Source organism: Penaeus vannamei, chromosome 43, assembly GCF_042767895.1.
Source record: "Penaeus vannamei isolate JL-2024 chromosome 43, ASM4276789v1, whole genome shotgun sequence".
Lineage (NCBI taxonomy): Eukaryota > Metazoa > Arthropoda > Malacostraca > Decapoda > Penaeidae > Penaeus > Penaeus vannamei.
Window position 1 is genome coordinate 5,248,942 of NC_091591.1, and position 27,500 is coordinate 5,276,441.

The 27,500-nt window shown below is 36.1% G+C and overlaps 6 protein-coding genes across 10 annotated transcripts in view; 4 read left to right on the forward strand and 2 right to left on the reverse strand.

Annotated features, from left to right (window-relative positions):
• The window catches only part of Exo84 (exocyst 84), a 43,582-nt gene extending 34,328 nt beyond the window's left edge, over positions 1–9,254 (forward strand). For both annotated transcript variants that reach the window (XM_070118963.1, XM_070118962.1), the window contains exons 3-14: positions 124–210; positions 807–934; positions 3,837–3,979; positions 4,729–4,882; positions 5,179–5,317; positions 5,567–5,771; positions 6,076–6,220; positions 6,545–6,725; positions 6,985–7,115; positions 7,288–7,513; positions 7,994–8,184; positions 8,795–9,254. In XM_070118963.1, coding sequence (XP_069975064.1) covers positions 124–210; positions 807–934; positions 3,837–3,979; positions 4,729–4,882; positions 5,179–5,317; positions 5,567–5,771; positions 6,076–6,220; positions 6,545–6,725; positions 6,985–7,115; positions 7,288–7,513; positions 7,994–8,184; positions 8,795–8,983 — 1,919 coding nt within the window. In that variant the 3' untranslated portion in view covers positions 8,984–9,254. The remainder of the gene's footprint in view (positions 1–123; positions 211–806; positions 935–3,836; positions 3,980–4,728; positions 4,883–5,178; positions 5,318–5,566; positions 5,772–6,075; positions 6,221–6,544; positions 6,726–6,984; positions 7,116–7,287; positions 7,514–7,993; positions 8,185–8,794) is intronic.
• Positions 9,255–9,627: 373 nt separating this feature from the next.
• Urm1 (Ubiquitin-related modifier 1) lies at positions 9,628–10,115 on the reverse strand. Its single transcript, XM_070118973.1, has one exon. The coding sequence runs from the start codon at positions 9,970–9,972 to the stop codon at positions 9,685–9,687; it is 288 nt and encodes a 95-aa protein (XP_069975074.1). The 5' UTR covers positions 9,973–10,115; the 3' UTR covers positions 9,628–9,684.
• Positions 10,116–10,143: 28 nt separating this feature from the next.
• Positions 10,144–20,401, reverse strand: Vps36 (vacuolar protein sorting 36). 2 transcript variants are annotated; one of them, XR_011398395.1, is made up of 3 exons: positions 20,290–20,397; positions 10,547–10,669; positions 10,144–10,160 (listed from the first exon to the last, which is right to left on the reverse strand). XR_011398395.1 is itself a non-coding variant. In XM_070118965.1 (2 exons), exon 2 carries the CDS (start codon positions 14,793–14,795, stop codon positions 13,623–13,625), a length of 1,173 nt encoding a protein of 390 aa, XP_069975066.1. In that variant the 5' UTR covers positions 14,796–14,910; positions 20,290–20,401; the 3' UTR covers positions 13,248–13,622. The 2 variants fall into 2 exon arrangements, 1 of the variants encoding a protein (XP_069975066.1); XM_070118965.1 differs by lacking the exons at positions 10,144–10,160; positions 10,547–10,669 and adding an exon at positions 13,248–14,910 and having other exon boundaries at positions 20,290–20,401.
• A 223-nt stretch (positions 20,402–20,624) lies between these two features.
• On the forward strand, positions 20,625–23,186 carry Polr3K (RNA polymerase III subunit K). Of its 3 annotated transcripts, none has more exons than XM_070118968.1 (3): positions 20,625–20,763; positions 22,447–22,511; positions 22,917–23,186. In XM_070118968.1, the coding sequence occupies exons 2-3, from the start codon at positions 22,455–22,457 to the stop codon at positions 23,184–23,186; spliced, it is 327 nt and encodes a 108-aa protein (XP_069975069.1). In that variant the 5' UTR covers positions 20,625–20,763; positions 22,447–22,454. The 3 variants fall into 3 exon arrangements, with proteins under 3 accessions (XP_069975069.1, XP_069975070.1, XP_069975071.1); XM_070118969.1 differs by having other exon boundaries at positions 20,665–20,754; XM_070118970.1 differs by lacking the exon at positions 20,625–20,763 and adding an exon at positions 22,080–22,189.
• A 91-nt stretch (positions 23,187–23,277) lies between these two features.
• On the forward strand, positions 23,278–24,018 carry Tcs1 (Threonyl-carbamoyl synthesis 1). The gene has a single exon (XM_070118966.1). It carries the CDS (start codon positions 23,278–23,280, stop codon positions 24,016–24,018), a length of 741 nt encoding a protein of 246 aa, XP_069975067.1.
• Positions 24,019–24,098: 80 nt separating this feature from the next.
• The window catches only part of Plekhm1 (Pleckstrin homology and RUN domain containing M1), a 9,389-nt gene continuing 5,987 nt past the window's right edge, over positions 24,099–27,500 (forward strand). The window contains exons 1-3 of the mRNA XM_070118964.1: positions 24,099–24,440; positions 26,854–26,990; positions 27,412–27,500. The exon at positions 27,412–27,500 is cut by the window's right edge and continues 74 nt beyond it. Of these exons, the coding sequence (XP_069975065.1) occupies positions 24,099–24,440; positions 26,854–26,990; positions 27,412–27,500 (568 nt within the window). The remainder of the gene's footprint in view (positions 24,441–26,853; positions 26,991–27,411) is intronic.

The following is a 27,500-nucleotide window of genomic DNA, read 5'->3' on the forward strand; positions in this document are numbered from 1 at the left end:
CCAGCTTACCTCCATGGCACTGGCAAAGGTTTCACCAAATTGAAAGTGTTCAAGATGTAAATATTTAGTTTATTAGATATAGCTTCCAGTGTTATAATGTGTTATTTTCTTGTATTTTCACAGATTTAGAGAGTGAGATGTACCAACTATCCCATCTCATTACTGAACAGAAATCTCTTTTAACATCTTTATTGGAATTATCAATAACAGGTCAGTTTCCAATATATTACACAAATAATTTATCATGGTATTTGATTGCAATGATTCAGTATAATGTTTGAAATTAGTTTTCCTTAGAAACAAGATACATAGATATAGATATATGGATATATAATTTTATTTTTAATGGTTCAAAGTATATGTCAGACTTTTTGAACATGAAATGAGGGTCTATCATAAGGTAGATTTCAGTTGCAAATATTTCTGATAGGTTGAAAAGGTGTGTTGAAGTTATCGTAATCAACCAATGGTTATAACATTTAGTGTTTGTTGTAAATTCTCTTAAATATCAAAATAATGTGTCTGGATTTTTTTTATTTTTTTTTCTAAATTATAGCACTCCACAATGCTATATTACCATATTGTTTAGCTGTTAAACCTTATCCCATGATAAGGTCTGATATTTACTTAATTGCTTTTGTGTGTGTTAATGCACATGTGTTTTACATGGTGAATGTTTGCGTGGGTATGCACATATACACACATTCTATATATACGTTTTCAAATAAATGCATCTACTTGCTTGTTCATGTGTATACTTATATAATTTTTATGCCATTGAATATGATACATTTCCATGGCCGTAGGTGACCGAGGACCAGGAAGCGCAGCCCAGGAAATGATCGAAGTGAACCCACAGGAAGTCAGACAGAAGCGGGAGAGGGAAAACAGAAAGAAGCTCACAGGACTGTTGGAAAAAATTGAAGGATGTTCGGTGCGTAAAAACGGAATTATCATTTAGCCATCTGACTAATAAAAGAGGGCATGTTGTATTTTTTGTTTCCGTTTTTTTATCTTTATGTTTTATGATGTACTCTTAGTTTATTTATTTTGGGATGCTTCTTTAAAATCATAAGAGAATTATGATTTTTTTTTTTTTCCATTTTACTAAAGATATTTGTTACAACCTTCAAGCTTTTTTGATGATATTTGATAAATATTTGTTACTTATAAGTCAGATAGTAATACTAAGCCTTGATGGGATGATAGTAATTAAATGTCACATATTTACAACATTGTTTAGACAAATTTTTAAAATTTTCTCTTTGTTCAGAAGACGACCTTGTGAAAAATTGACAGACTTTTTTTATAATATAATGATATGGTTATTGTTGTTATTATTATAATATTATTATTATCATTATTATTATTATTATTATTATTATTATTATTATTATTATTATTATTATTATTATTATTATTATTATTATTATTATTATTGTTATTATTATTATTATTATTATTATTATTATTATTATTACTATTATTATTACTATTATTATTATTATCATCATTATTTTTTGTTGTTGTTGTTGTTGTTCTTGTTATTATGATTATTATTATCATTATCATTATCATTATCATTATCTTTATGATGATGATAATAATCATGATTATCATCATCATCATTGATATTATTGTTTTTATTGATATTACTATTATTTTTTTTTCTATTATTATTATTATTATTATTTTAATATTATTTTATTATTATTATTATTATCATTAATATTGTTATTGTTATTCTTATTATTGTTGTTGTAGTTATTATTGTTATTGTTTTGTTGTTATTATTGCTGTTGTTATTATTATCATCACCATTATGATTGTTTGATTTTTATTTTGATGTATATTTTTTTAATGCTTATTTTTTGTGATATTTTTCCCTGTTATAATTTTCTTATATTTTATTTACCAATGCCAGTCAAGTATAAATTAAGCAATATATTCTCAGGGTGTAGTCGACGTCATATCTTAATTCACTAATACCAGATTTTTTCGTTTATTGCGCCTAATCCACAGAAACGAATAGTGAAGGTACAGAAATGAAATTGGTATTACCTTTTTGATTATATAGATTTATTACCTCCTTTTTGTGGTTCTTCTAAATGTACATATTTCCCTTTTTTCTTTTTCTTTTTTTTCTTTTTTTCTTTGCTTTTTTTATGCTTCTTTTCGTCCTTCTTTTCCATCCATTTCTTTTATCACTTGTTTTTCGTTTTTGTTTTCTTATTTTTCATTTCCTTTTTTCTTTTGCCGAGTAACAATTTCTACGCTCTCCCTTTCCTTTTTCTCCTTCTTCTCCTTCTACTTCTTCTCCTTCTTCTCCTTCTACTTCTATTTCTCCTCCTTCCCCTTCTCCTTCTTCTCCTTCTCCTTCTTCTCCTTCTCCTTCTACTTCTCCTTCTTCTCCTTCTACTTCTCCTTCAACTTCTCCTTCTCCTTCTTCTTCTTCCTCCTCTTTTCTTCTTCTATCATTTCTTTTTTCCTTTTCCCTTGTCTTGTCTTCTCTTCTTTTCCCTTTTCTTATCTTCTCTCCTCTCTCACTTTATTTCCTCTCTTCTCTTCTCTTCCCATCTATTCTTTCTTCATTTCTTCTCTTCAATTCTCTCTTTGTTTCCTCTCCTCTTCCCTTTTTTTTCTCCTCTTTTATATTTGCAAAATATATGTGTACTGTATTTCAATAAACTGAGCCTCTTTTTATTCTATTCTCTAAAGTAGTAAAGCTATATTTAGTGTTAGTAGTGGAAGAGTAATAAGGATATTTAGTGATCATAAACAAGCACCATAAGATTTGTGTGTGTGTGTGTGTGTGTGTGTGTGTGTGTGTGTGTGTGTGTGTGTGTGTGTGTGTGTGTGTGTGTGTGTGTGTGTGTGTGTGTGTGTGTGTGTGAGAGAGAGAGAGAGAGAGAGAGAGAGAGAGAGAGAGAGAGAGAGAGAGAGAGAGAGAGAGAGAGAGAGAGAGAGAGAGAGAGAGAGAGAGAGAGAGAGAGAGAGAGAGAGAGAGAGAGAGAGAGAGAAACATATTGAGCTTACTATATTGTAAGAGTAATAGGACAATATCTAATGATAAACTAGCACCTTAAGATTATTACATTATCAGCAAGGGTTGAACTTCACCAACCCGGAAATCTCAGGACCAGACAGCTGCCAGATTTGCCACTTATTTTTCCAAACTAATGAAGCTTATGACAAAGAAAGCAAAATAATGCATGTATTATACTAATATACTTGTTTACGGGACTTCATCATGACAGTGTTAGTCCTGTGATAAAAATTTACATTGCAGCTAAGTGATGGCCATGTGGGTCTTAAGAAATCTATTGTTATTTGTAGTGATTGAAGGTTAAAATTCATTCCAATCTTTAATGTTATTAAGATTGAATTGCATATAGTATGTTGGCCAGTGTTTTTTCTTCTGATTATTGAGTAGTTTGCAGTGTGTTGGATAGTGTATTTCTGATTATTTGGTGTATTTACTTATTTACTTGCTTATTTTCTCTTTCGGTAAGTACCTCGTAGAAATATCATACAATAATTTGCAGAGAAATTTGCGAACTAAGTATGGTAAATAGTAATGTATCAAGGAATAGTGAAAAAGAGAGAATTGCATTATACTTTATGGTTTTATATCAAAGAATTTAGAAATTTGTTTTAATATGATGTTATTCAGTATAGTATCAGAGAAAGAAAATGATAATTATGTAATGTTATTTAGTATTATATCAGTGAATTATGTAAAAAGAAAAGAAAACAAAAGTAAGAAACGAAACTACAGAAGCCACTAAAATAATGAGCACCCATATTAACATTCATATTCACACCCGCCCACACAGCATGTAATGGAGGTGGAAGATCGGTATCTGGTCTATGACGGAGACCTTGTGGAACTCAACCAGGATGACTACACGGCCATGCAGAGGGTCCACGCGTACCTGTTAAACGATTCCTTAATGATTGCAGCATGGCTAAGTGACAGGTGAGATCTCAGTCTGTATGTTAAGCTAACGTCTACAATTAACAACCTTGCAAAGGGATTTGGATAATGTAAGTAGGTGAATTAGTACACCTTTTACATTCTGTGGCCCCTGACCAAATAATCTCTAAGCCAGTGTCTCTCCTCTTTTTAGATTCATCTATTACTTTTTATGAATAGTATAATGGTGTTAGTAACTCGAGGATAAGAAAGTTTTATGGAAAGATTCCAATTTATTGATATGTGAGAGATGGATATATTTAGGTGAGGTAAACTTCAGTTTAATATGACGTCATAATTTTCATACTGCTCCATGGCCCTCAAGAAAGTACCCGATGGCCCCCAAATTGGGAACCTCTGGATTAGAATGATACAAAAAAATGGATAGGGTGATATATAAATATGGATTAGGTTGTATTAAGAAGATGAATTAGATGGATATCAGGAGAATTATGGGATAAAATATATGGACTTTTATCACACATGTTCAGCTTGCTACATGATATTGAATATCTGAGGAAGCAATGTTGAAAAGGTATGAAATATGTTATGTTTGGGGTTAAATGATAGTTTGGCATACTCCTATTTATAACTAAAATGTCTGTAATAAGCATGTCAATATGTAATTAGTACTTTGTATGAATGTTCCTTTTTAGTACTGTGTCAAGGAATAATAATAATAATAATAATAAAAAAGAAAAACACATTCAGACAAAAATGAGATAATCATGAGTTCCCTTTGCTTGTAACAGGCGGGGTCCAGTACGTTATAGGTTTGAGGTGCTCTACCCCCTAGACCAAGTCTTACCAGTCAACATCAAGGATCGCGGAACTACGAAGAATGCCTTCAAAGTCCTCATTTTCCCCGATACTCGGGTATTTATGGCTCCAGATGCTAAGTCAAAGGTGAGTCATGTTAATTCAATTGCATGAATAATGCTATATCAAAATGTGTTCAAAATATTCCTGAAAGAGTTAGGGAGAACAGTTTTAATTTCATAAGAGCTTTATAGCAGAATAAGTAAAGGTGCATGTGTTTGCAATAAAGAGATAGCTAATGTGAGCTATGTTAAGGACTAGATATTATGTTAAATTACAATAGAAAAAAGCATGAAAGGAAAAATGAAAGAAGGCAAAAATTAAATGTGTTATGTTGTTAATTGAATAATAGATTCACAGTTTGCCTCTCTCTCCTCTAACAGCAAGACTGGCTAGATGAAATAGAACGCACCAAGGCCAACAAGGTCACAGTAGACAAGCAGAAGGTGGAGCGAGCCCAGCAGCAGCAGAAGGAGCGGCACCAGAGTCTGAGCAAGGAGGACTCATTGGAGAGTAACAATCGTAGGTTTCACATGCTCTTGGTTTGCGATGACACCTTCTCTTTCAGAGTGTAGAACCTCTTTGCAGATGAGTTTTAGTTTATCTTCACAGTAATAGTATTTGTTTGAGGTAATGAGAGATTTTTTTTTGTATAACAAAACACTGTCCTAGATTTTTTGAAAGAAATTCATGTAGAGACATAGATAGTGTGAATGAAGAATGTATTATGTATCAAAATCAACACCTGAAAATATGTTATCTGCCCTACAGCCTTTGCAGACGACGACGACAGCTTGAACCCTTTCCAGGAGATACAACCACCTTCTGTAGGCCCCCCTGAGTGGGTGCTAGAGCTGCCTGAGGAGCTTGACCAGGCCATTGCACAGAGAAACTTTGAGGATGCTGTCAGTCTCATCGACAGCGGCCGTGAGTTCTTTGACTCGGCTCCCAAGACTGCAGCCTATAATGAGATGAGGTGAGTGACTGATGGGGAGGGAATGGGAGGAGAGGAGAGGGGAGGGGAGGAGAGGAGAGTAGAGGATTGATTGTGTGTATGTGAAAGAAAGAGGGAGAAATTGGGTTTGTGGTGTTAGGGGCTTACCCACTGTTTTTCTAGGTTTGTGATTTTACATAGTCTTCCTTGTATGTTCTTGTGACTTTTGCTTGGGGAGATGGAAGCCTTTTTTTTTTTTTTGTCACTTTCATTTGTGTGTTCTTAGACAGAATGTCAGTTAAATTAAAGAAGTTTGTAATATCTGACTTGGTTGTTTTGTTTTCAGACGTGCCTTGGAAGGTAGAGTTCGCAGTTTGGTGGAGGTGCTACAGGGGGAGCTGCGTGTAACCCCAGAGAAGAGTCTACAGGGAGGTCCCCGTGCAGCTCGGAGGGCAACCACGCTGTTAGTGCATCTAAACAAATCAAGTCAGGTACGAAAAATTGGTCAACTGATATTTATTGATAAGGTTATTACTTGATTTAGAATTTGTTAATAATGTATATGAGGAAATGCTTTACATTAAGGTTCTTGATGTAAAGAGGATAGGTTTGACAAGTCTCAAGTTTATCTTATTCTGACTAAAGCTAATAATGCTGACCTCTTGAGTATTGAAACAGGGCTGTTGTGTAATTCTCATATCTTCAGTACTCTAAATAAATTATTTGATTTATTCCAGTGTATTAGCAGTTTAAATAATCACAAGAATTCCAGTCTCTTCAAATTCTAACTGTATTGTTCTTGTCCCCTGACACAGGCCTGTGAATTGTTCCTTGGTCATCGTGGGGCCATACTAAAGGCAGGACTCAAGAGGCTGCGATTAGAGGGCAAGACGGTGCTTTATGTCCGACAGCTTTGCTCCATTTTCTTCCACAATCTGCTAGAAACAGGACGCGAGTTCACCAAAGCCTTCCCAGCCAATCGTAGCTGTACTTCAGGTTAGGGGTTATGTGATTCGTTATTATTATTTCTTCCTCCCTTCCTTCTTTCTTTCCTCCCTTGCTTTGTTTTTTCTCCATCCTCCTCCCTATCACTGTCATCATCACCATCTTCATTGATTTGGTGGTGTTATACTTTTTTTTTTTTTTAGTTATATCAATATGTCTATGTATTCATGGTAATTTCTAGAGCATAGAAGGTTTTAAAGAAAGAATTACAATTACCAAAACTAATTCAATATCTTCTGCTCTTCTGTAGCGTTTGTAGTGTGGGCTCACAATGAAGTGTCAAATTTCGCTTCAATGTTCTCACGCCATGTGTTTACAACTCAGTCCACCATCACAACAGTTGCCGAATGTATTAGTCGTGCTGATTACCATTGCCAGCAGGTGAGGAAAGAGCAGTTTTTGTTGTATATCTATCAAAATTATTTAGAAACTTGTCAGTTGTAAATAAGATTCTAAAATATCCTTGCTTGCTGTTGCATATTGTACAGCTAATGAAATATAATGTTACCAAATCTAATAGACCATTTTCTCTTCCTCCTTGCCAATTCCACAGCTGGCTGACATAGGATTAGACCTTACATTTGCGCTGCACACCCTCTTGCTGCGTGATGTGGAGAAGTGGATCCGTGATGGTAGAGACAAGATGGTGGAGGCTGTCAAGTTAAGGGGACAGGAAGACACCTGGAAGACCCTTAAGTATGAGAACAAGGACCAGCTCAATAAATTTATCGAGGACATGAACGACATTGGTATCGCCAACATACAGACTTACGTGACAGGTGTGTGGAACTAAGAATGAGAGATTATCTGCTATTTTCTGGCATTTTTTACTTTCCTTGTATATTTCTAGGAATGTGAGCCAAGAACTTCTCAGGATTGCCAAATGCCTATTTTTCTTTTTCTTTTTAAACTTGTCATGTTTCTAGTTCTTATTTTTCAAGTTTAAAGCAAATTCTATGATGGATCTCAAAATATCAAACTATTGTTATAGGAGGAAAATTTTTGTCTCAGTGATGGTGACAGCTATCCCAATTTTGATGTAATAGTCTATGGCATGTAAATACGAGCCATCTGCACACAGCTGTAGCCTAGCCACAAAGTCTAGACTATTGCATAATATTACATCACAAACATCACCATAGGGTTACCATGGTATTTTTTCATTTTACTTGTATGTTCCTTTGTTTACCTGGTTACTTGCTCTGTCAGATATCATTGCGGCATAACTGTCATCATTTTTTACCTTTTTCTTTCTCCAGATGAACTCTCTGTTGGATTGACAAACAACAGCATCCAGTTCAGCCGTGCTTTCTTGGGCTACCTGGAGGATGTCCTGCGCCTCTTTTGGCCAGAAACAGAACACCTCATTAACGAGTCTCTTACAGCGCTCTTTTCTGCTCAGCTCCGCCATTGCAAGGCATCGCTGGATGAGGCGCTCTTCAAGAATGAAGTAAGTGAATGATAACATATAGGTTTTTAATGTCTTGTTAATTTTGAGACTGTATTGTTGTTGATGCTTAGAAACTCTAGGAAATAGATGTCATATTATTTATAGCACTGTTACTTTATTCAAGTTCATTTTAAAAATTCTATGGAATACTAAGCATATTGTAAAGGTTGTGAGACACTTGTAAAGAATATAGATGTCAGTTGTAAATAGCTTGTAAATAGCTTGTTCAGGTATAGATCTGAGCACATTTTACTTACTTTTGTAGTTTTGAATTGATGAGGACAGATGAGAATATTACTTTGAGGATTAAGCTTGTATTTTATTTTTTTCACATCTTGTTTTTTTTTTGCATGGAGTGTAATCAGGAATATAAGCTGAGTATGTAAAGTAGATGTTTTACTAATAAAGACAATCTTAAAAATAAACTTTACTGATATTTATAGTAAATAAAAAAAAAAAGTTAACAGGATGTTATTTTTGCTAATACAGTAACTATATTTAAACTTTTTATCTACTGTAAAAGTTATTTAAAGAATGATGCTTTATTGTGGTTATTTTTTATTTTCTAATACTCAAATCATTGATCTCATTTCATTTTTTTTTCTTCTAGATACCAAACATCCGACGGAATAGTGCCTTCTTACTGGATGTGGTGTTGACGCTTGCTGAGCACAGATATGCAGAGGCAGTGGGTCATGCCCATCCGACCTTGCCTAGTCTACATGGGCATTGTGCGGCTCTAACAGGCCAGGCAATCAATGCACCAACCATTAGTAAATACGAATCAAACTTCATTTAAATTTTTTCAGCATCTGTTTTCCTCCTTAACTTTTTCTTTTTTCTCTCTCTCTATCTTACTCAATGTTTCTTGTTTGCTTTCTCTCTTTCTCATTATTTCCTTTTTGTTTCACTTTTCATTATTTTAATTTCAAAAGACTTTGACCAAACTTTCCATGTCTGCGTGAGTGAACACGAATGCATAACTTTATTACAGAGTATAGATATATTATCTACAAGAATATTGTATAAATTGCGCCATGTGCTGGTTCAATAAACCTTCAAAAAATTAATGTTGGATTTATTGCAACCTAAATATTTAGGCTTGTATTTATAATTAGCAGTTAGAAAATTGACATAATAAGAATATTTAGCGCTCTCATTTTGTAACTGTATCCTCCATTAATATTAGAATCACTTCTTGAACTGCAATATTTCTTTATTGTGAGAACTTATGGCTTCTCATAGAAGATGAATTTTACTTGAAATTCTAATGATTTCTAATTCATGATGTTTGTATACATTACAAATCTTTTGTAAATCATATTTCTTTGGCCCTTCTTCCATGATCATTTGATCAAGTTTGTTATTAAAAAGGTTTTACAAATATATTTTACCAAAAATCCAAAATGAAATGAAGAGAGAAAACAATAATAAAATACAAAATCATAAAGTGATCTTTAATGTCTCACATCACAACACATACACCTCACACGTCAAAAATCAGCCTCCGTGCAATGTGGAGATAAACAACACATTATCGTTCTCCTGGAGATCGTACTCTAGCTGACCTAGGAGTTCCCAATCTGCATCGTTCACCAGCACTAGAATCCCTGGCCGCACAGAATCACCCTGGAGGAAGAGCTCTGGCCTTTCTTCGATGAGGTTATCCTTCACCCATTTCAACAGCTGTGCCATGCTCCACTTGGGTCCCTCAAGATTGACAGCGTGCTTGGCTACGTTGTTCACCAGCAGCTCTGCCCCTCCTCGGAATTCTAGGGTGATTTTCATGGTTTCTTGTCTTTCCTTTTTATTTTATAGAAGTGCACAATATTCTTTTATGATTCTCTTTGGTATATATTTGTAAAAGAAATATTTTCTGAATTGGTCTTGACTTTTCCCTTCTGTTCAAATACCAAAAATACTTAATTTTGTTTATGTTCCTCTCTTGCCCAGAACTATCGCTGCATGTCTCGTACCTGTTAGTAAGGAGAAAATTTTTTGTTGAAATAAATTATAGAAGGAAATGGATAAAAAGAGAAGTAAAAAACATAGTTCTTGCTAAAAGTTCAATATTATTGATACTTTTTCTTTTGTCTCTTTGTCTTTCATATATATATATATATATATTTTTTTTTTAGCTCTTACAAATATGATTGTGGAAAGATAATGCAAGGCTGATGCAAGGATATAAAATTCAACAATTCAAATTCTACAGAAAATAGAATCAAAACAAATCATTCTGCTGAACCTAATCTAGAATACCATCACAATTCTTGTTACAAATGCTGCAAAACCCATTGTTATATACAAGTGTAATACATAATACAATCATTACATAAAGACAACAAATAACCAAGATTACCTGTTCCTTCACATTCTCCAGAGCATAAGCCGAACGCTGAATGGAATCGTGCTGGTAGCCGAGGTGTGTTATCAACAGATTCAGCTTTTGCAGATTATCCTCCGCGTTCTTTAGTGCGTGTTCCTGCAAGAGAAAATTTCTATAACTATTCATGCTATCTGAATGCTATTTCTAAAACAGATAGAATGATGAGTTGTATCATATTCTTGAGTACATGTTATCACAGCAAGAAAATTTAATGATCAATCGGGCATTTTTGCAAAGGGTATGAAAAAGAATAATAATAGTAATTAAAATAATAATAATAATAATAATAATGAAAATAGTTCTATGACAAGCCAGACATTCTCAAGTACATGTCGGTACATTAGAGAGAGAGAAACTTCAGCTTTCCAGACTAGTCCTGTATTTTTGAGTACATGGTGCAGTTCCAGAGAAACTACTTCAATCCTTTCATCTTAGATCATTTTAAATCGAGTATCGAAATTGAGCTTAAAGATTGGGTTTAAGAAGTCTGCATTCTGAATATTCATCCTATTCAGAACAGGACTTCCCATACTATACTGAGCCATGCATTGGGTTTCATATGTAGTCAGCTGTTCGAGTGAAAAATTAGTAGCCCGGGGGATCATACATATATCCCACTGTCTATTCTTTTGGCTGTGACATATATATTCCAGGATGTTGAAAAGACTAGGTCTATTTTTGAGGGGCAGGCAGGGCACCAAGTAAACTAGGAAACATTAAACTAGAAGTAAAAGTTATATACATATAAATGTATTGAAAATAGAAACTATATCTAAATGAAACTCAATCCCACAACATGATTGAACAAAAATGATGAACATCCCAATGTAGCATCACTGACAACAAATAAAATAAGTTTAGACAATTAACAATGTCCCCATTCTACAGTATATATATCCAGAAATAATGCACAGCATCTAATATATTACTCATCATTTTTCAATCTTCCAGAAATAACTGCAATGGCAGACACAGTGCAGTAAACCAAGTAATTTCCAATTATGCTGTTCTTAGATTCAATAAAAATACTCTAATTGTCAAAAAGATTCACAAAGAATAAAGTGAACTAACAAAGAAGCAAAATGACAAATAATTAATCATTTGGTCAGATATGAACTCTTAACCGACATATTTTATTCTTCAGTGAAATAAATGAAAACTACAACAGTTACCTACCACACCTGTACTCTTGATGAACTCTTATTATTATTGATTGCAACAGAAAACTTGAAATGATATACAGACCATTTTTACCCTCTCTTATTCATATATATCATTTCAAGTTTTCTGTAGCAATCAATAATAATAATATTTCATCAAGAAAAAATAAATGTAAATGCTAAGTTGACAAATTTATACATGAAATACATAACCTTATAACAAGTCAAAAAATTTACTTAAACCAAATGATACTCCTACAAACATACACGAAATATACCACTCAATAGCAAGCAACAGTCTACAAAACCTTAAAAACTTCCTTAGAGAGAGCCAAAATATGACACTGATAAAAAGGAAAGAAAGGAAGAAAAAAAAAAAACACTGACATCACAGTTGAACATTCTCTGGAAAAACAAATTATAAAAAATATGTACAAACAAAAGAACAGTAACAAGGGGCCCTATGCTGACCTGCAGAGCCATGTTCCGAGCCGAGTGTGTCAACATATCGGCTGACTGAGAGCCGCGGTTCACTTGTCTGCAGATGGAACCCATGTTGTTAATGTTCACCTGCACGCGCTCAGCCAGTCTAGTTTTCGAGTCGACAAACAGATTCTTGGCGCTTGTGCTTGAAGCCGATGCCATTGTCTTTTGACCTGCAGTACATTTATTCCACAATGTCACAAAGAGCCGTGGTGGGTAGGTGGGGAAATTTTAGATGTTTTATATCTTTGCACAGTTTCTTTGCTTCTACATGAAAAGTAGAATACTTGTTTTTTAGGTCATCTTTGAAATACAGAATAGCCTGAAATGCCAAGTTCCTTTCATAGCCCAGTGAGAGAGGGATGAGTACCACAAAGAAGATGTAGAGAAAATAAAGGAAAGCAGAAGAGAGATGGGGGGTGGAGGAACAAATGCAAGATAATGAGAGAGAGAGAGAGAGAGAGAGAGAGAGAGAGAGAGAGAGAGAGAGAGAGAGTGAGAGTGAGAGTGAGAGTGAGAGTGAGAGTGAGAGTGAGAGTGAGAGTGAGAGTGAGAGTGAGAGTGAGAGTGAGAGAGAGAGAGAGAGAGAGAGAGAGAGAGAGAGAGAGAGAGAGAGAGAAAGAGAGAGAGAGAGAGAGAGAGAGAGAGAGAGAGAGAGAGAGAGTGAGAGTGAGAGAGTGAGAGTGAGTTTTTTCCATAAGCTTCATAACTGAAATAACCTATTCTACAAACACTGTGAGCTCACTGGGACAACAATGAACAACTTAGGTACAAATGAGGATGAGCAATTCCACATGATGAGTAAGACAAAGCCCAAAAAATAAAGTCACCTCCTTGAGCAATTATAATTAGCTACATTACATATATTCTGATCTCTATTTCTGAGATGTTTTTGAGAAACTGAAGTTGCTTGAGTAGTCATTCTATTCCTTTCCATGCCGCATGTGGCAAATCATCATTAATATTCCTTTCTTTTGATAATCTATACAACTTCAGGAAAGGGGAATAAAAGGTGGAATGAAAGTTTAAGAGAATTTATGACAGATAATTGCATTATTTATTAATGATTCTACATGTCATGCTACACTGCATGTATATTATATAATGTTTATATCTAGGTGTAGTTACATGCTATGTCATGAATTAATAGATTGTAATTAATCAATCAATCAAAAATAGCAAGTAGCATAGAAATCAAAGAATCAAATCATTATAATACTATAAATGATGATAACTAATAATAATTCTCTCCCTTATAAAACATTTCTTACTTCTAATCAACTATAATGTACACTTTGGATTTTGCATTTAATTATAGAAAAAAAAAAAAAAAAATCTTGCAAATTTTGTGTTCAACATGTATTTTGTCTAAAGACATACATACAAGCAACAACAGCAGTTGCAAATTATGCTCTCTGAGAAAAAAGATTGGGGAAAAAACGAAGCCCTTCACTTGATTCGTCTCTCACAGCTTTGGCACACCTCTCTGCCGCAAAGAGCCTCTCTTGAGCCAAAAGTAAGGGAACACCACATTCCCGTGCCAGGTCTCCAGCTGAAACTCCATCTGTCTCATGCTGGCTCAAGACCTCAGCTGTCTCCCTGACAACTTCTTCTTGATCTAAGCCAGCTGTCTGAAGTACCTGCACGCCTGACTCGAATGTATGTAGATTAAGGGACAGTCCCAAGAGCTGCATCACCTGGCACGCATGCACCACATCTTCTGGCGACAACAGCTGGAGCCCCCTAGCTCGGTTGATGCGACAGTAGACTTCTGAGAGAAGCATCATTCCTCCAGCCTCCTTGACAGCATCTTCTAATGCCTGCGTCACTTCCCTTGCAAGGCTCTTGTGATATTCTGTAACAGATCCATAAGTTTCTCTTGTAACTGGATCATCAATACCGAGGCTTAGGAGGTAAGATCTGAACTGGGTTGTGTCGTCGGCCGATATATCCCCAGAATGCTCTTTGATCTTATTGGAAATATTTTTGGAAAGTGAAACCATGTCCTTGGCTAGTGCCATCAGATTCTTTAAGTCCTCAAAAGCTCGGCTGATATTCTGACTAGTCTCCTCTTGTTTTGCTTGGATATCGCGCTCTATGCCCAAGATGCCTGTGTGGATCTTCCTACCCCCTGGCATGTGCTGGTTCCCTCGGCTTGGTGGCGGCAAGGATTGAGTATTTATTCTCTCCCACTCCCGGTCTCCAAGAGCCCTCTGTAGCACTTGATGAAAGCTCGAACATCCTCCTTGTCTAAATGAGAGTTTGATGTGTGAGTAACTGCTAGAGGCCACAGGTCCAGCTGGTTGTGTGTGAGAAGGGAGAGCTAGATGGAGTACTAACTTCGGACTGGAAGTAAAGCCGCCCGACTCTTCCTCCACAAGCACCACAAGGCCGAGGTGGAGCCCCAAAGAAGAAGACTGGTTTTCATGCCTCCATAACATACGCAGGTTGGTCAAGGTCAGCCTTCCATCGTCATAGCTCGTTTTCTTATCCCCGTCATACAACCGGATCCCGTTGACGGTTGACCTAACTGCTTCTCCAGACGTTAAGCTCGAGTCGCACCAATACCAACGATTCATCTTTATTCCTTCCCTGTTTTTGTTTTTGTTTTTGTGTCACAATAAGCAAGTTTCTTTCCCAAATAAATCCTGTTTTAGATAACCCTTGAGACAAAATCAGCTCTCCTGCCACCTCCTGAAAAAAGGAAGAGAAACAAATAAGAAACACTTGAAACTGGCAACACTTACATAAAAAAGTAATAAGAAAAAAGAAAAAAAAAAAAATCAAATTTCAGGGGAAGTGGCAGGGAGCATAATGCCTTTCTGGGCTTGTTTTTTTCTTTCTTTCTTTCTTTTTTTTCTTTCATTCATAGCAATAAACTTATAATTTTCTATAGAGTAAAATCAAAAATACAAACAGCAAACAAATGAGCAACCTAAATGAACAAAAAGTATATAAATAAATAAAATAAAATAGATATACAATAACATCTTATCATATAATTTTCTAACCAAAATTTAATCAAAACAAATCACAACCACCACCTACACAGACCTGTCCACACTATCCAAAATCACAAGTAACATCAAACGATACAATACTTATAATAGTACACACATCACTCCTAATTCCTTTTTTCTATATATGGATTCAAAATGCCACTCGCCCTGACTGCACACAGACAACAACAGGGCTTTAGTAAAGTAATCCAAAATACATCAGACCCTAAACTTCTTCAAAACAATCTGAAGTTTAACATAAAAAAAAAAAAAAAAAATCGACACATTTTTACCTATGACTGCCATCTCTTGTTATCTATTAAAGTTATGCTGAATATCAAGATGGCAGCTTGTAAAATCATGCATGTAACAAATGTAATATTTATTCTCTGTACATAAGGAACATCTGTCTGCTTATCCATATATGTCTACATAGACCTATCTACAATGCAAGCTTGTAAAATCAAATGTGAAACAAATCTAATATTTATTTTTTCTATACTGATACATCCCCCATAATTGTTTTACTAAACTCAATTGACATATTGTACGATAACAAAAATATATATTATTATAGTTTTTCTTAATACAAGGCAGAATTTTTTTTCCCAAATGATACTAGCTTTTTGTCATTTTTAACACCTTTCAGCCTTCATCAAGTTACAATAAACTTGCTTCTATCACAGTTTCTATAAAGGGCTTACCAATATCCAATCTATTCTCCTTAAAATAGTGAATTTTGTATTCAACTCATATCATTATTCCCATTTCATACTTGACTATAATATTTCCCCTTTTACAAGCATTCTGGTATAGCTTTTGAAATCTCTATTATATAATTTGAATGCAATTCAAAATCTGAGAACTTAGACTTTGTTTTATTATTTGCAAAACCTACATACATATAATAAAGAAAGACCTAACCAGAGACCATGTTCATAAGTGACCCTCTGCTCCTGATGACTGATATAATTTGGTACAGCTGGCCTAGGGTGTCAGAGCCGAGTTGGTGGTTTGGGAGTTTACAGTAAGCCTTTCACAGCGACCTTATACTGCAGTAATATCTTCTTCCACTGCACCAATTTACTTTAAATTAATATATATTAATTGAAAAATATTTCATTATGCCAATCTACATTATACAAATACATTTTCATTGGTAAATATCAGTATCTTGATACTTACTAAAACAAAATATATATGCATGTAAACCGTAAATTACTAATATCTTCTGTACTTTTTTTTTAAGTATATCTTGTTCAGGATGTATGGAGTGTAGCTTAATTTCTCTGGAAATGTAGTGGCTGGTGCACAATTTCATTGTCATTTTCTGTACAATGTACAGAAATCTTGCCCAGACATACATTCATTAGAATCAGAAAAAATACAAAACTCAATAATCATAACATGATTACTAGATCAAAACTGGAGAAAAAAGGCAAAATAATGTCCTAGCCACCACATTTCTCAAGAAAATGAGCACTACCCAGCATTCTATTTGCATCTCAGGTAATTCTTTACACTAGAGACGCACTTACCCGAACAAGTCCACAACTCCATGCTACAAAATATATTAAAAAATCTAAGTTGCCCTGATTGGGTGTACCCTTTGGGCATTGCCCAAGGGGTGGGTTGATGGGGGCTCTCCCCCTAACAACCCCCAGGAAACACTGTCTTTACCTTAATATACATGGCAACATTGAGCTGAAATTTGGGAACACTGAGTGTCCTTTGGCTGTGAGCGGAGTTTTCTGCAAAATTTTCCTTTATTTTTGGTGTGACCGCTTGTGTCTGGAGGATTTTCTTGAACTGATGACTGCAACTTTTAGATAAACTGCATCTTAACAGTGAAGAGTTTTTTCAGCTCCTCGTTTTTGTTCTTCTTTATCTTTTTCTTTTTCATCTTCCTCTTCCTCTACTTTTCCTTTTCTTCTTTCTTTTTTTTTCATACTTTATTTATTTTCTTTGCTATATTTCAAACAGTACTATAAAAAAAAAATTAAGCTATCGTCTTTCTAAATGAAACAAACAAATAAAGAGAAAAAAATTCAACATGGCAATTTTCATCAATCAATAATGATAATTAGAATCAACAATAATAAATCCTCTCCCTTTCCCTCTTCTTTCTTTCTTATTTTTCTTTTTTTTTTTTTACTACAATTTTTACACTCGGTACAATAATAAAAAAAGGAAGCGACTATGGTACGGCAGAAAAGCCATTCTGCGCCTGCATAGTGAAATAAAGAAGATGGCAGTGTCTTGACACCAGATGATACCACTTTCAATTGGATTGGGTTGGGTTGAGGTAGGGAGGGAGGTAGGGAGAGAGGGAGGGTGGGAGGGAGGTAGGTAAGTAGAGAGGTAAGTAAGTAAGGAGGTTGGTAGGTAGGGAGGTTGGTAGGTAGGGAGGTAGGTAGGTAGGTAGGTAGGTAGGTAGGTAGGTAGGTAGGTAGGTAGGTAGGTAGGTAGGTTGGTAGGTAGGGAGGTAGGTTGGTAGGTAGGGAGGTAGGTAGGTAGGTAGGTAGGGAAGTAGGTAGGTAGGTAGGTAGGTAGGTAGATAGGGAGGTAGGGAGATAGGTAGGTAGGTAGGTTGGTAGGTAGGTAGGTAGGTAGGTTGGTAGGTAGGGAGGTAGGTTGGTAGGTAGGGAGGTATGTAGTTAGGTAGGTAAGTAAGTAGGTAAGGAGGAAAATAGGTAGGGAGGTAGGAAGGCAGGTAGGTAGGTAGGAAGGTAGATAGGCAGGAAGGGAGGTAAGTAGGTAGGCAGGTTGGTAGGAAGGTAGATAGGTAGGGAGGAAGTAGATAGGTAGGGAGGGAGGTAGGGAAGTAGGTAGGTAGGTAGGTAGGTAGGTAGGTGGGTAGGTAGGTAGGGAAGTAAGTAGGTAGGTAGGTAGGTAGGGAGGGAGGGAAGTAAGTAGGTAGGTAGGTAGGTAGGTAAGTAAGGAAGTAGGTAGGTAGGTAGGTAGGTAGGGAAGTAAGTAGGTAGGTAGGTAGGTAGGGAGGGAGGGAGGTAAGTAGGTAGGCAGGGAGGTAGGTAGGGAGGTAGGTAGGGAGGCAGGTAGGTAGGTAGGTAGGTAGGTAGGGAGATAGGGAGATAGGTAGGTAGGGAGATAGGTAGGTAGGTAGGTAAGTAGGTAGGTAGGTAGGTAGGTAGGTAGGTAGGTAGGTAGGTAGGGAGATAGGTAGGTAGGTAGGGAGATAGGTAGGTAGGTAGGGAGGTAGGTAGGTAGGGAGGTAGGTAGGTAGGTAGGTAGGTAGGTAGGTAGGGGGGGAGGTAGGTAGGTAGGTAGGTAGGGAGGGAGGGAGGAGCGAAGGAGGGAGGGAGGGAGGGAGGGAGGGAGGGAGGGAGGGAGGGAGGGAGGGAGGTAGATAGGTAGGTAGGTAGGTAGGTAGGTAGGTAGGTAGGGAGGTAGGGAGAGAGGGAGGGAGGGAGGTAGGGAGGGAGGGAGGGAGAGAGGGAGGGAGGTAAGTAGGTAGGCAGGGAGGTAGGCAGGGAGGTAGGTAGGGAGGTAGGTAGGGAGGTAGGTAGCGAGGCAGGTAGGTAGGTAGAGAGATAGGTAGGTAGGTCGGTTGGTAGGGAGGGAGGGAGGGAGGGAGGGAGGGAGGGAGGGAGGTAGGTAAGTAGGTAGGTAGGTAGGTAGGTAGGTAGGGAGGGAGGGAGGGAGGCAGGGAGGGAGGGAGGGAGGGGGGGCGGGAGGGAGGGAGGGAGGGAGGGAGGTAGATAGGTAGATAGGTAGGTAGGGAGGGAGGTAGTAATCAAATAAATTAATAATCAAATAAAAATCAAGTAAATAGGCAGGCAGGCAGATAGGTAGGGTAGATTAGATTAAGTTAGGTTGGGTTGAGTGATGTTAGTTTAGGTTGGGGCAGGTAGGTTAGCTTAGATTGGGTTGAGTGGGGTGGGGCGGGATTAGGATTGGGATTGGGATTGGCATTGGGATTGGGATTGGGATTGGGTTGGGTTGGGTTGGGTTATGTTAGTTTAGTTTGGGTCAGGTGGGTTAGGTTAGCTTAGATTGGGTTGGGTTAGCTTAGATTGGGTTGGGTTAGCTTGGGTTGGGTTGGGTTAGGTTGACTTAGGTTGACTTAGGTTGACTTAGGTTGACTTAGGTTAGGTTAGGTTAGGTTAGGTTTGGTTGGGTCGGATGGATTAAGTTAGATTACATTAGATTAGGTTGGGTTTGGTAAGGTTAAGTTAGGTTGGGTTGGGTGAGGTTAGGTTAGGTTAGGGTGAGTTAGGTTAGGTTAGGTTGGATCAAGTGGGTTGGGTTGAGTTAGGTTGGATTAGATTGGATTAAGTTATATTGGGTTGGGCTGGGTTGGGCTGGGTTGGGTTGGGTTACACGAGATGATACCACTGGGCTGGGCTGGGTTAGGTTCGTACTTATTGCCCAGAAGTAATGTCTATGTGTGCATAAATATGTGTCATACACCTAACTCAAAAAGGAGGAAAATAAGAAAATTAATAATAATATTAATAAAAAAACCAAGTCTCTAAAACCCTTAAACCTGATAGCAATATACCAGCTTATCACCAAAATTGTTAAATGGTATATGAAGTTAACAGACAAACAAGTTCCTTGACAGTTTATGATTGGTGGCATAACATGTCATAAATGAAATGTCAAAATTTGTTAGTTCATCCACTCCATGTTCCTTTTGTATAACTGTTATAACATCTATTTGTGTTTGTGTATGAAAATTAATAATAATATCGTTCATATCAAAATATATTCATGTTTGTATATATATTTTGAGTTTACATTTTTGTGTTACTTGTAGTTGTGTTTGTAATGTTTCTGTATTCCTGTATATCAATTTCTCGTTCTCCAAGCTTAAACCAATGCAGAAACATATAATTGCGACGATAAGATGCTTCATTAAGCTTCATAATACGAAAAAGTATCCAAAATATCGAAAAAAATCAAGTAAATATACAGTACATTCCATTCTCCCTTTTCCTCCCTTACTAAAATTCATCTCGTACAACATATCTACCTCATTTTCCACATATATACTCACTTTTACCGGCCAAGATGATAATAAAGACGTGTTTATGAAGAAGAAAATACTTACTTTTGATAGAAAAATCGGGGAAAATATACGCCTGGAGTCAAAATGGAGGCGTCATTTAATCGCCAAGAAAATCATGAACTGGCAACCGAAAGCGGCGATATCATACTTTTTATATATCTTCATTGACTAATTTATTAGTCTACGATTTGTGTCATCATTTATGTATTTTATCTTGGAATGTTAATGGATGATTGCGTGCATTTCATTATATGTGCACAAATTTTTTCACATCAAAGACATTTTACATACATAAACGCATATGCATACAAAAACAAATATACACGTACATGTTTAAATAGAATATACACATACATGAACACATAATCACACACACACATACCTACACATATTCTCTCAATAACACGACAATTTTTCTCTCGCCAATGAATGCTCTCGTCCAAACTCCCCCACGATGTTTACCTCGTTGTGGAACAGCTGATCATGCCTTAGCTCGCTGAATTTCGGGTATTTCAGGTGATTTTATGCTTATTTAAGTCGTATTTGGGTGTATTTCGGTCAGATTTTAGGCTTTGCGTGGTGGGAGTTAGGGTATTTGCTGGAGGTTTTGGGCTAAATTTGGGAATGGGTTATGTGATTAAGAAATTAATTGGTGATTTATGTCTCGTTGTTTAGGGTCAGAGGAAATGTAAATAAGTTCATGGTATTGAGATTTTTTTGTATTTTGCGATGTGAGTGGATAGGGTTTCTAGTTTGTTTATTTTTTGTTTTGTTTCGAGAATGGGTGTTGTTATTTATATTCGTTCTTTGTTTTTCTGGTAGGACTTGTTTTTCTTTCTTTTGCATGGTATATTTTGATGGTAATTCCCGATTCAGACTGACTGCCAACCATGCAGTTATTTTTATTCTTTGTTTTAATTATTCTCGGTGTAACTAACATAATCTGTTGTTATTTTCCATTGTAAATGAAAAAGTGAGGGTATTAGTAAGGATGTATGAAGTTTTTGAACTATTCTGAGCCGAAGTCCATTTTACTCCAGCCAATCCTGGTAATCCACAAATATCCCAGTATGAATCAAAAACCTTCGTAACTTGGGGTCTTCACCACCAGACTCCCACCCAATTACTATATTTGCTTGGTGGATGCTCTGCCCCCAGACGCCCACCCAGTTGCTGTAGAGTTACTGTGCGAGTGGTATTTATCATGACCCATTTTCTTCATTTCTGACTTTCTTTGCCAGCAAAGATTATAATGTGTATGAATGAGTAAATTTATCCTTTCAGTCATTAAGTTTTCTTATAAGTGCAATCATTATGTAAATGTATGCTAAAGTATTATATATATGTTGCATAATTTCCTTATTATCAAATTGTGAAAGAATCACCTTAGATGAAAAATTGCTTAATTTTTATCATTGTGTGAATTACAGGCAAAGTTTACTTTGTACCATATGGCCATATGAAACTGAAAATATACAGTTTTGAATGCTATTATAGATTTTTGTTTTGATGCCATATTTATCAAATAAACCTGATGTACGATTTTCAGAAAATTTAATTCCTTTTTTATTACCATTCTTTATGAAAAGGAATCCGTTTTCCAAATGATGGTATAATCATAGCTGATCCTGCCAGCACCTATCATATGAATGTTTGTACTCATTTTATTGTTAAACGTGCTAGTTTATATAGATAAATGGATCAACACAATGTGAAATTATGATAGCCTTTTACTTAGTATCATGTCTCAAGTAAAATACGTGATGATTATATATGTGATTTTGTATTGCATCATCCTTGGTGGTATTTCACCATCTATTGGTTTATTGCATCATCTACCAGACCATTGGCCAGTACCAGGTTTAGTTCACTTGTGTTAAGAACTGAGCTCCTATTTTTTTTTGTGAATGGAAGCATAAGTAAACAACATCATGATTGTGAAGTATGTACTGAGTGGCATATGATACTTATATGAAATTATAATGATGCTTTAAAGAATTTGTATTGAGTTTTACATTGTGTGTGTGTGTGTGGCTTCTCTTGTATAGAATGTTGGTTTGGTTATTTAGGATTCAGTATTACATTTTTCTTTTTCTCACAATGAAACGGATTACTTTCATACATATTATGATATTTTGGATGTAGCTTGCCTCAGATTTTGGGTTAGACTTCATTATTAAGAGTAATAAATCTTTTCAGATGGAAGAATGCTTTACTTCTGCCCAACGTGTGGTAATCTCCTTATAGTGGAGGAGGGATCTCAGGTAAGATGAAGAGGGTATGAGGTTTTCTTTTTTCTTCTTCTTTTTATCCTTTGTATCATCTCAAAATTAGAATTTTTTTGTGTAATGTTATTTGAAAGTTGCAAAAAGGATAATTCAATTATGTTTTTGAAAATCTTTCTCTTCTCAGTTTCTTCTTTTTTTATCTGCTTCTTTTGCATTTCTTTTCTTTTCTTTTCTTTTCTTGTCTATATGACATATAGTTTGAAAGTTGCAAAAAGGACAATTCAATTATGTTTTTGAAAATCTTTCTCTTCTCAGTTTCTTCTTTTTTTTATCTGTTTCTTTTTCTTTTCTTTTCTTTTCTTGTCTTGTCTTGTCTATATTGTATTTATATTTTTGTACTGTATAATCTCTGAAGATTCATTGTTTCCATTTTTGCCACAGGGTATGCGCTTCTCATGCGTCACCTGTGCCTACGTGTTCCCCGTCAAGAGATGTGTCTCGTACAAGATTTACCCCAAGTTGAAGGCCCTAGATGACGTGTTAGGTGGGTCAGCTGCCTGGAAGAACGTAGACTCCACTGATGAGCCCTGCCCCAAGTGCACCCATCCACGTGCATTCTTTATGCAAGTGCAGACCAGATCAGCTGATGAGCCTATGACAGTCTTCTACAAGTGCTGTTCACCAGCCTGTGGACATCGCTGGAAAGAATAACCTAGTTCATGCAAGAAGCTTTTGTCCCATTCCTTGGCAATAGACGTGGGTCTTTCTCGTGGTAGTGTTATTCGCCAAGATTGATTTCTTAATGAAGATACTGTCGAGTGCTTGGAAAATCATAAGACAAATGAGTAATGTGGCAGCAACAGCTGCAACTAATATTCTCCCAATGAGCAATGTGGTTCCTTTATGGGGAGGGTCTGCCCTTGTTAGTCATGCAGAAAAGGCAGCAAGTGCTTTACAAAGTGGGCATGTAATTGCCATGCCAACTGATACTATTTACGGAGTTGCAGCACTTGCTCAGAATAATGAAGCCATTGAGAGAATTTATGAGATAAAGAAGCGTAGCTCCTCAAAGCCTTTGGCCATTTGTGTAGCTGAGGTAGATGATGTTTATGTATGGGGGGAGGTGACTGTACCGCACTCTTTGCTTACCTCACTTCTGCCAGGTCCTGTCACTTTAGTCTTCAAGCGCACACCCTTGCTGAATCCAGCCCTGAATCCGGGAACAGACTTAGTAGGTATACGCATTCCTGACCATGCGTTCATAAGAAACGTAGTCAGACTCTGTGGTTCTCCTCTAGCCCTGACTAGTGCTAACATCAGTTCGAAAGAAAGTCCCCTCTCTGTGGAAGAGTTTCAGGAACTGTGGGGCAAACTACACACAGTGTTTGACCACGGGCACCTTGGAAAAGACCAATTCCGCCGTGAAGGATCTACCATCGTGGACCTGTCACAGCCTGGGGCTTATAGACTCATCCGAAGAGGAAGTGCATATGAGCAAACCACAGAACTCCTGCACCAGTATGATATTTCTTTGATAGACTGATTCTTTCTTGGGTTAGTTTAGTGAACGGAAACAGACAGTTGACATTTATCAGTGCCATTCAAGTAGGGAAATCCAAAACGATGTTTAGCCAGCGACTGCAGCGTGAGAGGAGGGAGGCAGCCATCAGTGCCTCCCTTATCACACGACTTAAGGAGGCTGTGCAGAGTGTGTTACAACCTGGTGCTGGTGGTGGCATTTCGGATGTAAGGGGGCCCATGAAGGGAAACTTGGGAGCGATTGTAGGACACTCGGACAACACCAATAACCTCTGTAATGTGATAGAAGCCATCCTCATTCATGGTCTCCGAGATTCCCTGGGAGAGCGGATGTCAGCTCTTCTTGGGGCTGATCCTGACAGGATGCCCGTTCCTAACTTCTGGCCAGTCATCATGATCATTAGTCACCGAGACCTCATGGAGCAGGTGGGTTATGGATTACTCATGCTATGACCGTTCAGGTTTATTGTAGTATTGATGTAAAAAGACATGTTCATATATCTTGCTTGGACAGAAATCTATATTGATTATCTTTTTTTTCACTCCTTTGAAAGTTTGCACATGGAATTGTAAACAATATTGAAATTAATGAAAGCTCTTTTCATTGTAACTAATAAAGAATTTGGAAAAATTGTTGAATTATTCCTTCTGGCTTCAGAATATGGTAGTGTATAGATGAGATTGTTGAAAGCAGTGATGCTTAACATGCTGATTAGGCCAAATGAAAAAACATTGTCTCCTGTAACCTAACCAACCGTAATTTAAGGGGCCATACTTGTTAGACAAATTTTTAAAACACCAATTTTATAACAAATTCTGAAAAAAGAGGACATTGTTAAATGGTATAACAAAAGAAAGTATGAAGAATCTTATCTAATATTCCCTTTTACTTTTGCCATTGGTCAAGAAAGGTTAAGCATTGATAGTTATGATAGGAAGAACATTGATTAGAAAAGTAGCAAAAGGAATGAAACAGAGAGGAGCCTCTTATAGCCAGGTAGTATATATTAGAATGGCTAGAATTGCAAAACTGTAAGATGTAATGAATGTTTCTTTGGATTACATAGTTCTTGGTACTCTTGACTTTTGCCTTTAGAAAAGTATTTCAAAACTGCAAAATAAGTATCATTGAAAAGTTGTAATGTTGTTAATTTAATTGAACCCTATGTATATACCTATCTTCCTTATTTCCTGTTCTAAGAGATTTTGTAATATTAAAGAAGAAAGGGTTTGTTAAAAGATCCCACAAATTGTTGGAACGCTATTTTCTTGAAACAAGTCACCTGGTGTAGGCCCATACAACATGAAATCTGAATCTAGGATATAGGAATGAACGACTAATAGACAACCTTTGACCTTCATGTTTGTATTGTTTTTATGATTGCAATGAATGATTGAAGAAGACCAGTTAGAATTGTTAGATGTAACCAAAAATCCCCTAAAACACCTGTTAGATAATGGTCATATTGTTTACTTTAAAATAAGTATGGAATTCATTCTGCTCTTGATTGGTTCTTGGTGATTATACCATAGCTATAGAGTTTCTCTATGCTCATTTTAATATAACAGCATTTGTGATGCCTGTTGTTGCTTAGTTGATGATAATTAGGTAGCACAACTGAGTATTGGCTGTAATTTTGAAAAGAAAGAGGGAACTTACCTGTGATAGAAAATGGTATTTTTTACATGTTATAGAGGTTAGAAATTTTATTTGTTCCAAGATTTTTTTTTTTTTTTTTCCAATTGGAACTTTTTTTTTTTTTTTTTTTTTTTTTTTGCGGAACTTTTTTTTGTGTTGAATTTTTATATATTTGATTTTGTTATTTATCACTTTTCCTTCATTGAAGAACAGAGAGAGAAGTAGTATTGATGCTTTTATGGATTTATTTTTGCACTCATGTATTACAGTAAAAATAGATAAGATGAACATAAATAAGAGCTCATCATATGATATTTCTCAATTATATATATGTCATCACTTTAATTTTATCATAGAGACATATATAGTGGATTTTCTTATAATATTCTGAAACAAATTTGACACATAATAAATAAATGAAATGATGTTTGAAATTAATTTGTATGCATGGACATAGATTTTCAACCCGTTGCTGCCAGGGATGTAAGTGATGTGTCCACTGTGATTTTAGTCTATTAATTGTGCATACATATAGATGGCTCCAAAAGGGCAAAGTCATAGAGGAGTCAGATATTGGTCGTACCTATCTCACCCATTTCTCTTTTCCCTGATTTACGTTTTTTTATTATTAGTAGTAGTAGTAGTAGTAGTGTTTTGATTGTTATGCTAACCACAAGGTCAATGATGATTTTAACTTGTGTCAATATATTAATTAAGAGGGAAAAATCCCAAAAATTCAAGGAATGGGAAGATGAAGTGAGGTCACGTAGGGTATATGAAATTGACTAATTGGTGACTGACCACTTTTGAAGTCCTGTATGTGTAAACCAAATTCTTTGCAGAAAACTACAATGGACATTATAGTTACCAGGTGGCATGGGTTGAAAGATAGTATTTTGATAAAAAACATATTTAAGAGAATATATGTACTGATGGTTTAGATTGATTGAGTTCATGTAATGAATAGATATGCATTACTATAGCCAAAATTTATCATCATACTGTATTGCTCTCGGTGTTGTTAATAAGTGGTGATATTGAATCAATGTTCACAGGTTGTGGCTTACATAAAAGGAAAGAAAAAGAAAAAAAAAAAAATACATAGCATTTTTCACTTTACCAAAATGTAAACCTGCCAGACCTCTCAGAACGAAATTCACATCTCATTCAAAAAATAAACCCTCTTTTTCTGGGAAACAGGTGGGAGATCTGTCCTTCATCACGAGCGAAGTGGGAAGGAGTCGAGCATGGGTCCGCTTGGCTCTCAACCAGGGCCAAATCTGTAGCTACCTCAGTGTTCTGCTCCAAGACAATCGAACCCTCAAGGATTATTATAGGTACAGTGGACACATGACGGTACATGTGATGTTGGGTTACATAGATCATTAGGGTGTATGGCTTGTGATAATTGTCTTTTGCTTTCTTTTAGTATATAATTATTTTTTCAGGTCAGTGGCTAAACAATTGTTGAGAAGATTGCATACTGGCAAGGAAATATATTGCAATAGCTTTCCTAGATTTTAACTAATGATTTATGTGTTTCTTCTATTGGACTGAAATAGTTGAAAGATCTGAATGTTCACCTCCCTCACTTTTACAATAAGTTCATGGCCAAAATATCATTATTAATATTACTGATGTATTTATTCTTTACTACACAGTTCTGATTCAGTCAATTCATTTCATACTTTTCATCTCTACTCATTTCCTCTTCTGCAAATATTTCTGAATCCCCTATAAGAATTTCTTCCTCTCCAGAACCACTGCGGTCTTCCGTGATCCAGAAAGAGCAGACATTATTCTGCGTGTCCTTCAGCCCATCTCTGCCCTGACGTTCAACTTGGCCA